This window comes from Chionomys nivalis, chromosome X (assembly GCF_950005125.1).
Source record: "Chionomys nivalis chromosome X, mChiNiv1.1, whole genome shotgun sequence".
Taxonomy (NCBI): Eukaryota; Metazoa; Chordata; class Mammalia; order Rodentia; family Cricetidae; genus Chionomys; species Chionomys nivalis.
The window spans coordinates 49,016,391-49,030,350 of record NC_080112.1 but is presented as its reverse complement, the minus strand read 5'-3'; the positions used below and the strand labels follow the sequence as shown (position 1 = coordinate 49,030,350).

General features: G+C 37.7%; 1 protein-coding gene and 1 pseudogene across 1 annotated transcript; one reads left to right on the top strand and one right to left on the bottom strand.

The window, feature by feature from the left end:
• Positions 1-226: 226 nt before the first annotated feature.
• Positions 227-1,729, bottom strand: LOC130868021 (recombining binding protein suppressor of hairless-like). Its single transcript, XM_057760254.1, is given in 1 exon segment — positions 227-1,729. A coding segment is annotated over 1 exon segment (1,503 nt).
• Positions 1,730-1,799: 70 nt separating this feature from the next.
• On the top strand, positions 1,800-3,048 carry LOC130868364 (protein odr-4 homolog; annotated as a pseudogene).
• Positions 3,049-13,960: the final 10,912 nt, after the last annotated feature.

Sequence of the window (13,960 nt, the reverse complement as noted above, 5' to 3'; positions counted from 1 at the left end):
TTGTACATTTTGATGTTTTCCGTTTTACTGTGGCTTCTGCGTTTCACATCGGCACTTGCAGGTAATGGGGTTTGAATAGATCACCTGGTATGAAAAGTTTTCCCAAGATACCCCAAAAGATTATTCATTTTATCCTTGCCTTTCTTTCCTTTTTTTTTTTTTTGTTTGTTTTTTTCAACTTTTTGCCACATTCAAGTCAGTTTAAGTCCTAGCAAAAAGACGTTAGTTAGGACACCACGGTTGCTGTGGACGATGTGACACTGGTAGAATTTGTGCTAGCGTTCGTGTAACTTCCCTCGCTGTTTGTGTTTGACTGGTTGGTGGGCACTTGGCTTGAGTTGGCTCTGAGGATCGCTCCTGCTGCGCTGCAGTGTGGCCTCGGCCCTGGTTCTGGCGTGTAGGTAAAGGTAAGGCTGGTAGAATAAATGATTCCATCATTACGGACCAAAGTTACTGGAACCTGGACTGGCTGCCGGACCCATCTCCAACCTTCTCGGAATGCAGAAATGTCTGGGACCACACAGAGCATGCTCTCTCCACACCTGTACATTGTTTCGGTTTCTACATCCCCAAACCATACTCGTAAATTTGGAGTAAAATTCTGCCCTGTAAGTTCAAGAATTGCTACGTCCCCGCTGCCATTCAACTGAAGATTTTCTACGACAGGCACAGGAGTGACTGTGGCAAGGACAGGGCCCATTCCCTCATACAATATATACTCTGCCTTATCTGTGCTAATGATTGTCCAGGAAGCTCCATCATTTATCATTTCTTTATTTGGTTCTTTCGGACATGGAGTGGCCTGAAATTGGATTATTCTTTCTTGAGAAAGGCACAAGTACATTCTTTCAGTATCCTTAAGGTAAAATGCACATTTGTGAAGTTGTGATACCGGGCCATCTGCATCCAGTAATGCTGTCTGCTTATCAACTTTTCTAATTATCAATCTTGGGAGTGCCATGCCAGTCACTGAGCACACAAGTTTGACAGTCTGTCTATAGTGGATGTAACCATCTCGGACTGTGAACTCCTCTCCTTCTGACTCATCGTCATCCAAGAGATGAATATAAAATGCTCCCCACTGTTGTGAACTAACATGGAAGTTTTCTCCTTCTACATGCAGGTATCTGGTACCTACTGTCTGGGATCTAAGCCGATTAAACAAAGCCACCTTTGTTCCTGAGGCAATGCACAAGTCAGCATTTTTCAATGACTGCTTCTTTTTGGAAGGTTTGGAAATGACTTTTATCCACTTGCTGAGGAACACACCAATGCCATCACTGTTGCCATAGAACATTTTTACAGACAACATGAAATGCTTTCTCTTGTCTGAATCAGATATGTACAATGTTTTAGCTGTGCAGTAGTTCTTCCCTTCCAAGTTCAGCCACTGCATTTCTTGGCCACTATTTCTTATTTCAATATAGGCACAGGGTTGTGACTCTTGTTCCGAACAACCATCTCTTTCCATTTGTTCTTTTTTTTTCTTCCAACCACTGCCCATAAGATACACACACGGAGGAGGGTAAAAAAATCGCTTTTCATTTCGATACGACTTCTGCGCAACTTTTGCATGAAGAATGAGTACTGTTTGATCCCCTCGTTTTTTTAAATAATTTCACATAGCTTCTCTAGTGAGTCGCTTAGGTGGAGGCCGCTCACAAAACCTCCCCAGCGATGGAGCATGCTCAGGCCACTCCTCCGCGGGCGAGCCCTCCATGTAGTCCATTGACTGTAGAAGCAGGACCTAGTGGCATCTGACCTTTGAAGGCAGCTACTTGTACTCTCACCCGAATTCTCTTGCTGACAGAATGTTCGAGGGATTTGTTGGCCACGTGTGCACATTCTGAGAACAAGCTACTGAATTGTCTGCCAATAATGGGAAGAATCTACATTGTAGAAGAGAGTGTTGGCCAATATATTTCAAGCATCCGTCTCCTGGGAAAATCTTTTGTCTCTGGTATTTTGATAGGACAGTGTTCTTCACAAAAGGATTGTGTGATTCTTGCCACTAGAACACCACAAAAAGAGGAACACAATGAGAACCTCAAGCATCCCAATGGTAAGTTGGATACCTTGGATGAAGAATGGGCCACAGAACATGTCAGCCAGGTATCCAAAATGCTCCCTGGAGGACTTGTGGTTCTTGGAATATTTATTATTACAACTTTAGAACTACCAGATGATTTTCAAAATGCCCTGCGTAGACTAATATTTTCTGTGGAAAAATCTATGAATAGAAAAAGACTATGGAATGTCACAGAGGAAGAGGTCTCAGAACGAGAGATACTTCACATATGTTCTCATACAAAAAAATTATCTTGTCGAACTTATGATGTCCATAATCCAAAGAGTTCAGCAAGACCTGCAGATTGGAAGTATCAAAATCGAGTATCTACCTCCTGGCTGTCTCTAGGGTGTACTGTTCACATTAATATCCACATCCCACTGTCTGCTACTTCTGTCAGTTATTCTCTGGAAAAAAAGATACAAAGAGTGGACTTGTACGCTGGGTCAAGCAAATAGAAAATGGTGTTTATTTGACTAATGGACAAGTTAAAGATGAAGATTGTGACCTATTAGAAGGACAGAAAAAATCTAGAGGAAATACTCAAGCAACGGCTCATTCTTTTGATGTTCCAGTGCTAACACAGTTGCCCCTGAGTTCAGACCACAGATCCAGAGCCACGGTCCAGATCTGTAGTGGTTCTGTAAACCTTCGGGGCGGGGGTGGGGGGATGTGAAATGTCGAGCTTTCATCCACAGCAAAAGACCCAAGGTTAAAGATGCCGTGCAGGCAGTGAAGAGAGATATTTTGAACACAGTTGCTGATCGCTGTGAAATACTTTTTGAGGACCTGCTTTTGAATGAAACTCCAGAAAAAAATATATGAACTTCCCCGCTGTAAGGTTATGTGATTATAAATTTGGTGATGAATTGGCTGAAGAAATCAGAGACCATTTTTGAGAGATGTTAGATCATGAGATTCAAGTAGAAGACTTGGAAATTGCAGAGGAAGTAAACACAGCTTCTAGTAACTTCACTTAGAAGGTACTAGCAGGGTAGAGCAGCTGAAAGCCAGGACTCAGTTAATCCCAACATTCAGCTGAAGGCCAGGACTTAATTGGTCCCAAGAAGAATCCTCTCAGGCTGTAGCCCTTGCAGCTGAAGCCATTGATTAAAGGGAAGTGACTGTAGACAATAAATAATGATTACCAACAGTTTTCTTCCCTTAGAAATTTTTTAAAATTACAGATTAAGTTAGCCAATTTAATTTAGTATATAATTTCTTTTGCATCTTACCTCATCTAAAGACAGACATGTCTTTCTCATCAGTTGAGAGTTCTTAAATTTAAAGAATATTCTAACAACAATGGAGGAAATAACTGTGAATGAAAATCACATTTGTGAAAAGTAAAGCAAGACTTATTACAAAAGAGTATTGGAACTAAGAATTATTTATTGTAAAAATTTACTTTGGAGTAATGAGTGACGACTTTCTAAAAATAATTTGCATCTTATCAAGCCAATAAAATTAGGTAAATAATAAACTACAGAGGCTCATTTACTTCTCCTGTTAGGCACTTATTTTTAAAACCCATCCCACTTCATCTGTTCCCAGTTCATGGGAACAAAATGGCTTCTAATAATTATTACAACCTGCAATTGTTCAACTAGCATATATCAAGTAATGAATGGATGCACCTTCACAATTTTTCTTTCAGTTTAGAGATCATATTCTCTTAATCCTTAGTTGTCTTTCATTTAAACTTCTTCTTGTTTGAATAAAATATAATGAGAATATTAGTGATAAGATTGTAGATATAAACAATCCATAAACCTTGTAGATTTCATACTATCACTGGTTGTGCCAGATTTTATTGCCCAAAGATATCAGTTTCACCCAAATGTTCTTGCATTCATTGATGTTGGCACTGAATCAGGGTGATCAAGTAATCTAAGCCATTGAGAGGTATAGACTATGTCATATACTCTGTGAGTACAGACAAACAGTGACTTCAGATAAAGAGTGTTTGGTAAAAGGATTCTCTATGACATCTAAAATTGAGTAAAAGCAGGAAGTTCAATTCTGATAAACTCATAGAACCTCAGTTAACCGTGTAAGAATTCTGACTTTTTAAAGGTTACCATATTTGAGGCATTCTGAATCATATCACATGGAGAAGCTACATCAGATGATTTTTTTGGGGGGATACTGACCTCAATTGGTAATCAAACCCAGACATCAATAGGCATGCAAGTAAACAATTACACAAAACACCCCCACCCAAAACATCAAGTCATTCTCAATCATTGTATTTTCCTACATGAATGTCAAGACACTGGTTATGAGTAACATGCTTTCTACTGAAATTTATGACAAATTAAGTGTAGCAGAATAGTATTTTAAACCAAAACTATGGAGTAGCATGCAGCAATATGAACAAAACAAACAGCAAAACTTGTGATTATTATTCTTCCCTACCATCTAAAATTCACAGCACTTGATATTCTTGGAATTCATCTAAAGAAACTAGTATAGTTCCTCAGCTAAATAAATCTTTACTATCCATTATGAATCATATCACTTGAAGCATAAAGTAAATGAGTCGCACCATGACTATATTTGAATTTTTACCACTAATATTTAAAGAAAGTTTCATCTTACCTCTATTATTGATTAAAATACTGTTTTATTCGCAAAATTTAAAATTGTATACAATTTTTTTCTAACTAGGACATTTGTCTTGGGATTATTTTTTGATTGTGTAAATAAATAAGTCATTTGTAATTATTTTCAAATGGCAATTTCAGAAACCAGTGCTAGATGTCCTAAGATTATAAAAGACTGTGATTAAATTGTAAGTATAAGTCTTGAATAAACCAGAAAAACAGGTAGGCTGCCCATGGAATTCTCCTGTGCCTCTGTTCCCCTAGGCAAATCCTACAGTTTTGTGATGGAGGTGGGTCATCTTTTATCTGTTGTTTCATTGGTTAAGTAATAAAGAAACTGCCTTGGCCCCTTTAATAGGACAGAAAATTAGGTAGGCGGAGTAGACAGAACAGAATGCTGGGAGAAAGAAGCCGAGTAAGGAGTCGCCATGATTCTCCCACTCCAGACAGACGCAGGTTAAGATCTTTCCTGGTAAGCCAGCTCGTGGTACTACACAGAATATTAGAAATGGGTTAGATCAATATGTAAGAGCTAGCCAATAAGAGGCTGGAACTAATGGGCCAAGCAGTGTTTAAAAGAATACAGTTTCCGTGTAATTATTTCGGGACATAAGCTAGCCATGCGGGCGGCTGGGTGCCGGGGACGCAGCCCATGCCGCTCTTATTACAACAGTTTTGCCCTGTCCCTAGCCCTGTAACAGAACACCAGCTACAGCCCTTCTTCATCCCCCTCAACATCTCCTGTGGATACCGCAGGATATCTCCTTCAAAACTTCCTCCCAAAACATACTACTATATTACAGGCCCCAGCTCCGACAGAAATTCCCTGCTAAACAACAGGCTACATAGACCTGCCAAAAAACCAGGTAGGCTAATGCAGACTTTCTCCTGTCTTCCAATTTCACCAGACTCAATCCTCAAGTCTTGTCCCTAGCACAGCAACAGAACACCAGCTAAAATCTTCCCACAGCCCTGCTCACATCGGCTGTGAATCCCACAGACCACCTTCTACTAACATCCTTCCCTCCAGTAACTGCTGTATCCCAGCCCCAAACTCAAGCCTACCCATCCTGCTAATCCACGGGCCATGTCTCCTCGAAAACCAGGACAACTGTCCACAGACCGTCTCCTTTTTCTGCTACCTCACGCCCAAGCACTTCACTACAACACCAGCTTCTTAAGAATAAATTTTATTCTGAGGAGTTTTACAAATAAAGAGAGAAATGAAGACTGGAGTGATGATTCCAGGGAGGTGGAAATATAATTGCTGTTAGTTAGAGGCTAGCCTGAGCCATGCAACGAGACTGTCAGAAAGAACAAAAAACAAACAAAACAATCAAACAAAAATGAAAAACTGAATTATTATTCAACTATTCACTGGAATAATATATAATGATGCAAACCATAATAGACAAACATACTAGGTAAAGTCAAATTTTCACATCTTAAACAATTATAAAAATGGACCATAATTTCACCTGTGTACATTGTCTGTCTCTATAGGTATAAGTGTAAAGCTGCATTGGAATAATATAGCTCAATAACAATAAAATTAGTGATGTATGTTGTTTAAAAATTGCAAGTGAAAATAACAAAATAAAAATAGAAAAAAATAATGTATCTAGAGTGTCATTCTATAGGAATATAGATAATGAGAAATACATTTATGTTGAAAAACAATAGATTAAACAAAAATGAATATATTTCTTTTTAAAAATATTTTTAATAGTTAAACATTTTCTTTTATTCTATGCTTTGCTTTTATTGTTTGTTTGTCTGTTTGCTTTCCAAAGAGAGAAAGAAATGACATAGAAGTGGGTCTAAGGGTAACCTGGAGAGGTGAAGGGGTTACCTTATAGGATCAGAATTATCTCACAGACAGCTGCAGTGCCAAAAGCTTACCTTTTCAGCCTTCTGTCAGCTCTACAGCTAGGAGATTGTCCATTATGGTTGACTGAGTTGGTCTGAACCTTTTCCAGTCACCTAGGTTGGTCTCTGCTTTTTCCAGTCAATTGATTTGGTCTCAGAGTCTTTGCTTTGTAGCTTGGCTTGTCTGAAAGTGACCCTAAATCTGCCTTACTATTTATATAATATTGGTGTGGTCGGGGCCTAGGGAATGTAATCAGTTTCAAGGATTTACTCCAGCTATTTTGAGTTGTCTTTCCTTAGGATCTACACTATAGGATGGAATGCTTCAATTTTGAAGGAAAGAGCCACATAACCAGCACTCACCTTTGGAACCAAAGCTTAAGACCGCATCAAAAGTAAACGTGGTCAAATAAAGACAAACACTGTTTTTAAGCAAAAATTTAAAATAGGAAAATAAATGAAAAATATCCACCAAGAGAAAAATATATAAATTATAATCTATGACAGAATTAGTGTGGCTGAATTTTCTATGTGCCTCTGAGCATATCCTTAAATAGCAACCTTACATGACCATTTTGTTTCAGGAAAATGAAAACATGTTTACACAAAATTCTATACAAAATTATTTGTAGAAACTTTGTTCATAAATGCTAAAACCTAGAGATAATTCAAAAGTTCTTTGACTAAGCTAGATGTTGTGATGCAAACCCACAAATCCAACACTTTGGTGATGGAGGCAGGAAAACCAGAACTTGAGGCCATTCTGGACTACAGGAGATAATGAATCAAATCATAAAGTACTTTAACAGGTAATTGGGAAGATATGGCAAGGTAAATCCACACAATGGACAACTAATATTCAACCAAAAGAAAGAAAGAACTGCAAATACATGCAAAATTGGAATGAATCACAAATTAATATTTAAGTAAAAAAGAAATTCTCAAAACACTGCATTATTATGAAAGTGAAAATTTTGTTTTTTGAGAACAGATCCATGGCTTTTACAGTTTCGAGAAGTGATTAAATTTCCTTTATCTTTATTGTGCTGGTACTTAATTGTATTAAAACTCAGAATTCTTTTACAAATATTAAGTTAATGCATAGTTACACTTCTTAAAAGTCTTTTCTTCTCTTAGTAAGTTAAAATTAATCAATTTGCTTATATAAGCTCCATGACTGTATAAGGCATGAGATAAATTTCTGTTTTGAACTGGTCAGAAACAGTATGTTGTAAAGAAATAGTTTGTGAATCTTAAAAACTGAATTTTGCTAGGAAATATGGGGCAAGTTTTAGGAACCTATAGAAATTGAAGGCAACAGAGGAGGGAGAAAATCTGGAAAGTGAGTGGATTAAGGCAAAAGGGGCATGTATAATAAAGACATTACATTTCATAAACCATAGGGAAACAATTATTTTGTCAAGCAGATGAAATAATTATAACAAAAATCTTAGGGAGATATCTTTTTAGTAAAATACACAATATGTGTTTTAAATGAGGAAGACTCATGAAAAGCTAATTGTTCCAACTCAAATATGAAGAAAAAACATTCATGATAAAATAGTACTGGTAAGGCTAAAATACATAAAATAATCAAAGTGGCAAATAGTTTCAACCATAGATATAATTGAAAACACAGTATTTTTACATAGTTTTCAACAGTCATTTGCTATTGTTTCAAGGTGAATAAAATGTTTTCAACCCATTTGGATAAATAGATCACGTAGCAATAAATGTAACTGAATACATTTCTCTTCTGCTGGCAAAATCAATTTAACTTTTGAATCAAGATCGAATGACTTGCAATGTCTGTGTTTTTAATTGGCAGAAATGATTTAATGGCAATATTATAGCATAGTCAAAATTGTCAACTGGAAGCCTTACCATTAAGGTAAGCTTCTGTTATAGAAGGTGAAGCATATAATAAACTTCAATGTTGGTTAGTTCTTACCAAAGTGTACCGAATGAATTAAAACATGAACATTACCTTTGTGAAATTGACTTTTCTAGGGAATACAGGGAGTATCCTCAGATACCAAACCAACAGGCAGGCCACTTATTATTTATGTCTGATATAAAACTATAAAAATAAGAAAACTGCATGTTATTATCCAAAATTCATATCTTCAGATGTGTTGTCTACAACTGATATGGGAGGAGATTACTATGACCTGTAGATAGAAACACACCATTTCTCCAGTCACATAAGTTGAGCAATATAGAATAAATAAACTATATAAATCCTTTAGCCTATGGTAAAAAAAATAGTTAACACTATGAATCCACAGTGAACATTGCAAATACAAAATAACAAGGGACACATATATTTAATGAAAATATACATAAAATATATTGAAGATGTCTATGTAGGAGAGCTTAAAGTGAGGCTATTATGTGCATCATGGTAAAATATTAAAACAACTATGAGAGAGCAAGAAAAAAGATAAAAAATAGAGCATATTATTACCATAGCATGTTGGCTTATATCATCTCACAGTCTAGACTCCATTGTCTTCCTGAAAAAAATATAATACATGATAAAAGTGAAATGCACTGGAATGTTCTTTTTTAAAAAAAACTAACAGAAACATTGTCCTAAGCAATTAATATGCAATTATTTTTAAGTACAATTTGAAATCATCATATTTTCATAGTTTAGCAAATATACTATGTATTATTTAGTCTTTGATTGCATAGACTAGAAAATGGCAACTCATGGACACTTCAACTATAGTAAAACAAACAGAGAATATTGTAGCAAGAACCTAAATAATGATTTATAAAGAAAGAACAATATTAAGTTAAGTGACATGATACTCAAAGTGGTTATGCTTACAAAGGCTCACTGCACAATATTAACTTAAACATTGTAACATGTTGTTTGGGAATACCTGAAAATCCTCATAACACTGCCTAGAAAAGGCTTTTATATTTTTAAAAGTTCCAATCTTTAATAGACATGAATAGCTATACCATAACACACTATACTTAATATTACTCAAATTTCACATCTACGAAGATTATCAACCAGTCTTCAATGTGGCAGAATATTTTTAGGATAAATGTTATGGTCTAGATTTTAAACTTTAGAAGGATGAAATTAGACTCTTCTGTGGACTAGCAGTACCATCTGCTAGACTGTGGTTCTCCACAAAGCCTTTTTAGAAATGCAAAATTCTTTCCTATGTTTGTGGAGTTTTATTATTGTGGAAGGTTTTCACATACATAATACTGATACACTTATCCTCACCAATGACAAGAATATATGATTCCCAAGCTGCATGGGCATGAGTGGTAGTGAATGTTGCAGTGTGATTTGTGTGTGTGTGTGTGTGTGTTTATCTGCAAACTTCAGAAATCTTCCATACTAATGATCCCTAAACTATTCTCCCAAGAAGTGCTCTGATTTCACATGTGATTCTAGTAGAAGTGGAAGCCATACAAACAATGATGACAGGACAGTTTTCTAAAGGGTAAAGGAGGAAATACAATATTTATCAAAATGCAAGAACTTAGAGTTGCAAAATGAAAGTTATGAGAAACTAATGCACAACATGGATGCTGACAGAAATGGTTATTTTATTGCTAGAATGGTTTATTCAATGTATGCATAAGTGAACATATACAAATTTTTATGAAATTTTATTTATTTCATAACAATACCTCAATCAAGTCAGATATTTCATATTGTAGTATATTATTTGTGTTTTAATAAATAAAGCTTGCCTGAAGATCAAAGTGCAAAACAACCACACTAGTCAGCCATACAGGCCAGGCAGTGATGGCATACACTTTTAATCCCAGAAGCCATATAGTGAACAATACAGGCCAGGCAGTGGTGGCACATACCTTTAATCCCAGAAGCCATATAGGGAGCCATACAGGCCAGGAAGTGGCAGCACACACCTTTAATCCAATAAGCCATAATAGTTAGCCATAGAAGCTAGGGCGTGGTGGTGCATGCCTTTAAACCCAGTACTAGAGAGGAATATAAGACAGGAGAAGACAAGTCTCACTTTCAATTTCAGTCTGAAGATTCATAAAGGCAGGATTGCCTATTTCAGTCTGAGATAGAGGTAAGAGCCAGTGGCTGGCTGCTTTACTTCTCTATCTTTTAGTTTTTACCCTTTAATATCTGACTCTGGGTTTTTACTATTAGACCAATTCGATTTGTGCTACAAGAGTAGAGTTATTCTCTGTATTGAAAATGATTGTAAGAGCTTAGGAGATGACTTGGAGAATACAGGAATACAGTACTTGCTACCCAAGAGTGATAATCTGAATTTAGATCATTCCAAGAACCTGCATGAAAATCAGATAGGCACAAGCCAACAGGGTCCTCAAGGCTCTTGTGGCAGGAAGACATCTGTGAGCCCCATTAAGGAAATCAAATATATGGCCCGGAAATAGGAGACAAAGAGAAGCAGAATGGTTCATGAGCTGTGGAATGAGGCAGAAAGGAAGAAATGAAGGTGGTGATGAGTAGGCTGATGTTGGAGGTTTGCTTGCTACCTGGGGTCATGATGAAGGTGGTGAGGTGTAGGGTGATGGGTAAAGTCTGATTACTACATGGGGTCATGGTAAAGGTAGTGATGAATAGGATGATAAGGGAGGCCTACTTGCAACCTGAGGCCATGGTGATATTTGGGCTGGGCAGCTGCCAAGGGCCATGTTTATATCCATGATCCTATATCATCCAAGGTCTGTGTTGATATCTGTTGCTCCAATTGCCATCAAGGACTTTGCTGATTCCAGTGGTCTGTGCCATGATCTGGGGATATGTTGGGGTCCAGGGTCCAAGCTGCCACTGGGGTTGTGCCAATATGGGTCTTCACTGCTTCCTGGAGCCATTATGACAACCTTATCTCTACTTCTACCCGGGACCTTGTCTGCCTCTGTTGTGTTACCACAGACAAGGCCTGTGTAGATGTCTGTGGCCCATAGTAACACCAAAAGTGACATGAAGGATAGGACCTGGGACACAACCTGTGATGTCATTGGTGTCCAGACACCATGTTGTTGCCAGAGCCATCTTGATCTGAGTGGCTGGGGATACCACCTGGAGCCAGGATACCAACCATCTTAGTTACTGCCTGGGGCCATGTCTGGATCTGTGGTCTAGCTGCAGCTGGAGTCTGTGTTGAAGTTTGTGGTCCAGATTGCCACTAGGGCCTACACAGAGGCACAAGATCTGAGCCACAGTGTGCAGCCTTGTTGGATACTGAGGGCCATGCCACAGTAGCAGCTATACAGATCTGGGTAGTGTGACATGGTGTCATCTGGGCCCAGGCTGCTACTGAGGGTCATGTCTGGGTTTGTGATTCTATAGCAACTAGTGTCTGGATTGATATATGTGGCTCCTGTTGACACTGAGAGCCATGAGAATGCCTAGTATCAGGGAAACCACTTGAAGATCCTCTTGCCAGCCCCTATGCCAAATCCAGTTCAATCATTTCTTTCTATCATAGTGGAAAATCCTTCCCAGAAAAATTAAAGAACCTAATGTCTATTGTAAGAAACCATGCTGCTCTGGATAATAGAATAGCTACAGAAGAGAGAACAAAAAGTTCAGGAAAAACAATAAAGTGAGTATTTTGGCAAGCTTCTATAAAAGAACAAAGACCAAAATTAAAAATATGCATAAATGACATTGTAATTGAAAAACTGGTAGACATAGGTGTGGATGTAACAGTAATTTCACCAGAATCTTGGCATCCAAATTGACCTTATCAGAAGGTAAATATTCAGCTTTTAGGGATTAGAACTTTATCTCAGATAAAACGGTGTAATATGGGTCAAATATATAGGGCCTGAAGGACAGAGAGAAAAGTTAAAGCCATAGGTGGCTAACATAGAAATAAATTTGTGGGGATGTGATTTGTTATAGCAAATGGAATACTCGGATTAACACTCCCCAATCTTAGAAACAAACCATAAATTAGCATATATTCTGGGAAAATATTAAAAGGTTTTATAAATAATAGTCACTAAACATTCAGGTTGTACAAGAACAGAGAACAGCAGCTGGTGTAGAAGTCCTTCTGTATATGTGTTGCTTTTATTGGTTAATGAATAAAGAAGCTGATTTCAGCCAGTGGCTTAACAGAATATAGCCAGGCTGGAAGATACACATATAGAGAGAGTAGGCAGAATCAGAGAAAAAAACATGTAGCCCCACCAGAGATAGATGCTAGATGTGGACAAAACCACAGCCATGTGACAATACACAGATTTATATAAATGGGTTAACTAAAGATATAGGAGCTAGGTAGCAATGCGATTAAGTGATTGGCCAAACAGTGATTTAAATAATAAAGTTTCTGTGTGACTATTTTGAGTCTGGGCAGCCAAGAACAAAGAAGCAGCCATAAACAACTGATTGGCACTCCAACATGTGCTAACTAAATCCATATAAACCTGAGAGGGCTTAAAAGGGAATTCTAGACAAAAAAAAGTGAAGTTTACTCACATATTTTTTGCTTCAGATGGATTCTGCTTGCTGGAGGCATGCTGCAGCTCCTTTAAAAATGGTCTTCCTGATCCAGCAGTAGCAAAAAAAAAATTAGGTGGTTTCAAAATAATGGCTTCCTGGTTCGCCAGCACTAATGGCTCTGACTGCTTTGGGAGTTCTGGCTATGGAGCATTTAAATGGGGTCTGTGAGCAAAGTGCTACAACTTGTTATGGGCAACATAGACCTGCTGTGTGTCTAAAAATGGGGCAATGTACTTGGCTCTCAGAGACAGTGCGCATGTCTCCATCATGTTGGACTGGGCAGAGCAAGAAGGCAGAGCAATGTTGGTTCTAGCCATGCACACTTAGCACTTTAAAAGGGAAAAAAAAGTACTCCTGGTCAGAAATTAATTACAGATTCACATGTAATAAAGACAAATTAGGATGAAAAAAACTTATGAAAAAGGCACAGGATGTTTTAAAATGTACATAGGCTTGGGAGAGAGAAGAAAAAGACTAGAGAGAGTTAAAAAAAAAACACAGTCCCCTTTGGCATTCCTAGCTGCCAGCAGGGAACTGGTTTGCTGGCCTTCAATCCACCCCAGGCACCATTCCCTGCCAGCTCCTGGAGATCAATACTTGGTGGGCAATAGAGGAAGAGATGGAAAGGCACCAATGCAAGAATTCTTCCAAAATCCTAAAAAGCAACATGGTAACACCAGAACCCAGTGGACACACAACAGAAAGACTTGATCATCCTAACACAGAAGATATAAGAGAAAGCAACTTTAAACCTAACTATGAAAATGATGGAGACCTATAATGAGGAAGTGCAAAACTACCTTAAAGAAATGGAGGAAAGGACAAACAGAAAGCTAGAAGAAACCAATAAATCCCTCAAAGAAACCCAAGAAAAAAGCAATCAAACAGGTGAAGGAAACAATTCAAGATTTGAGGATTGAAATG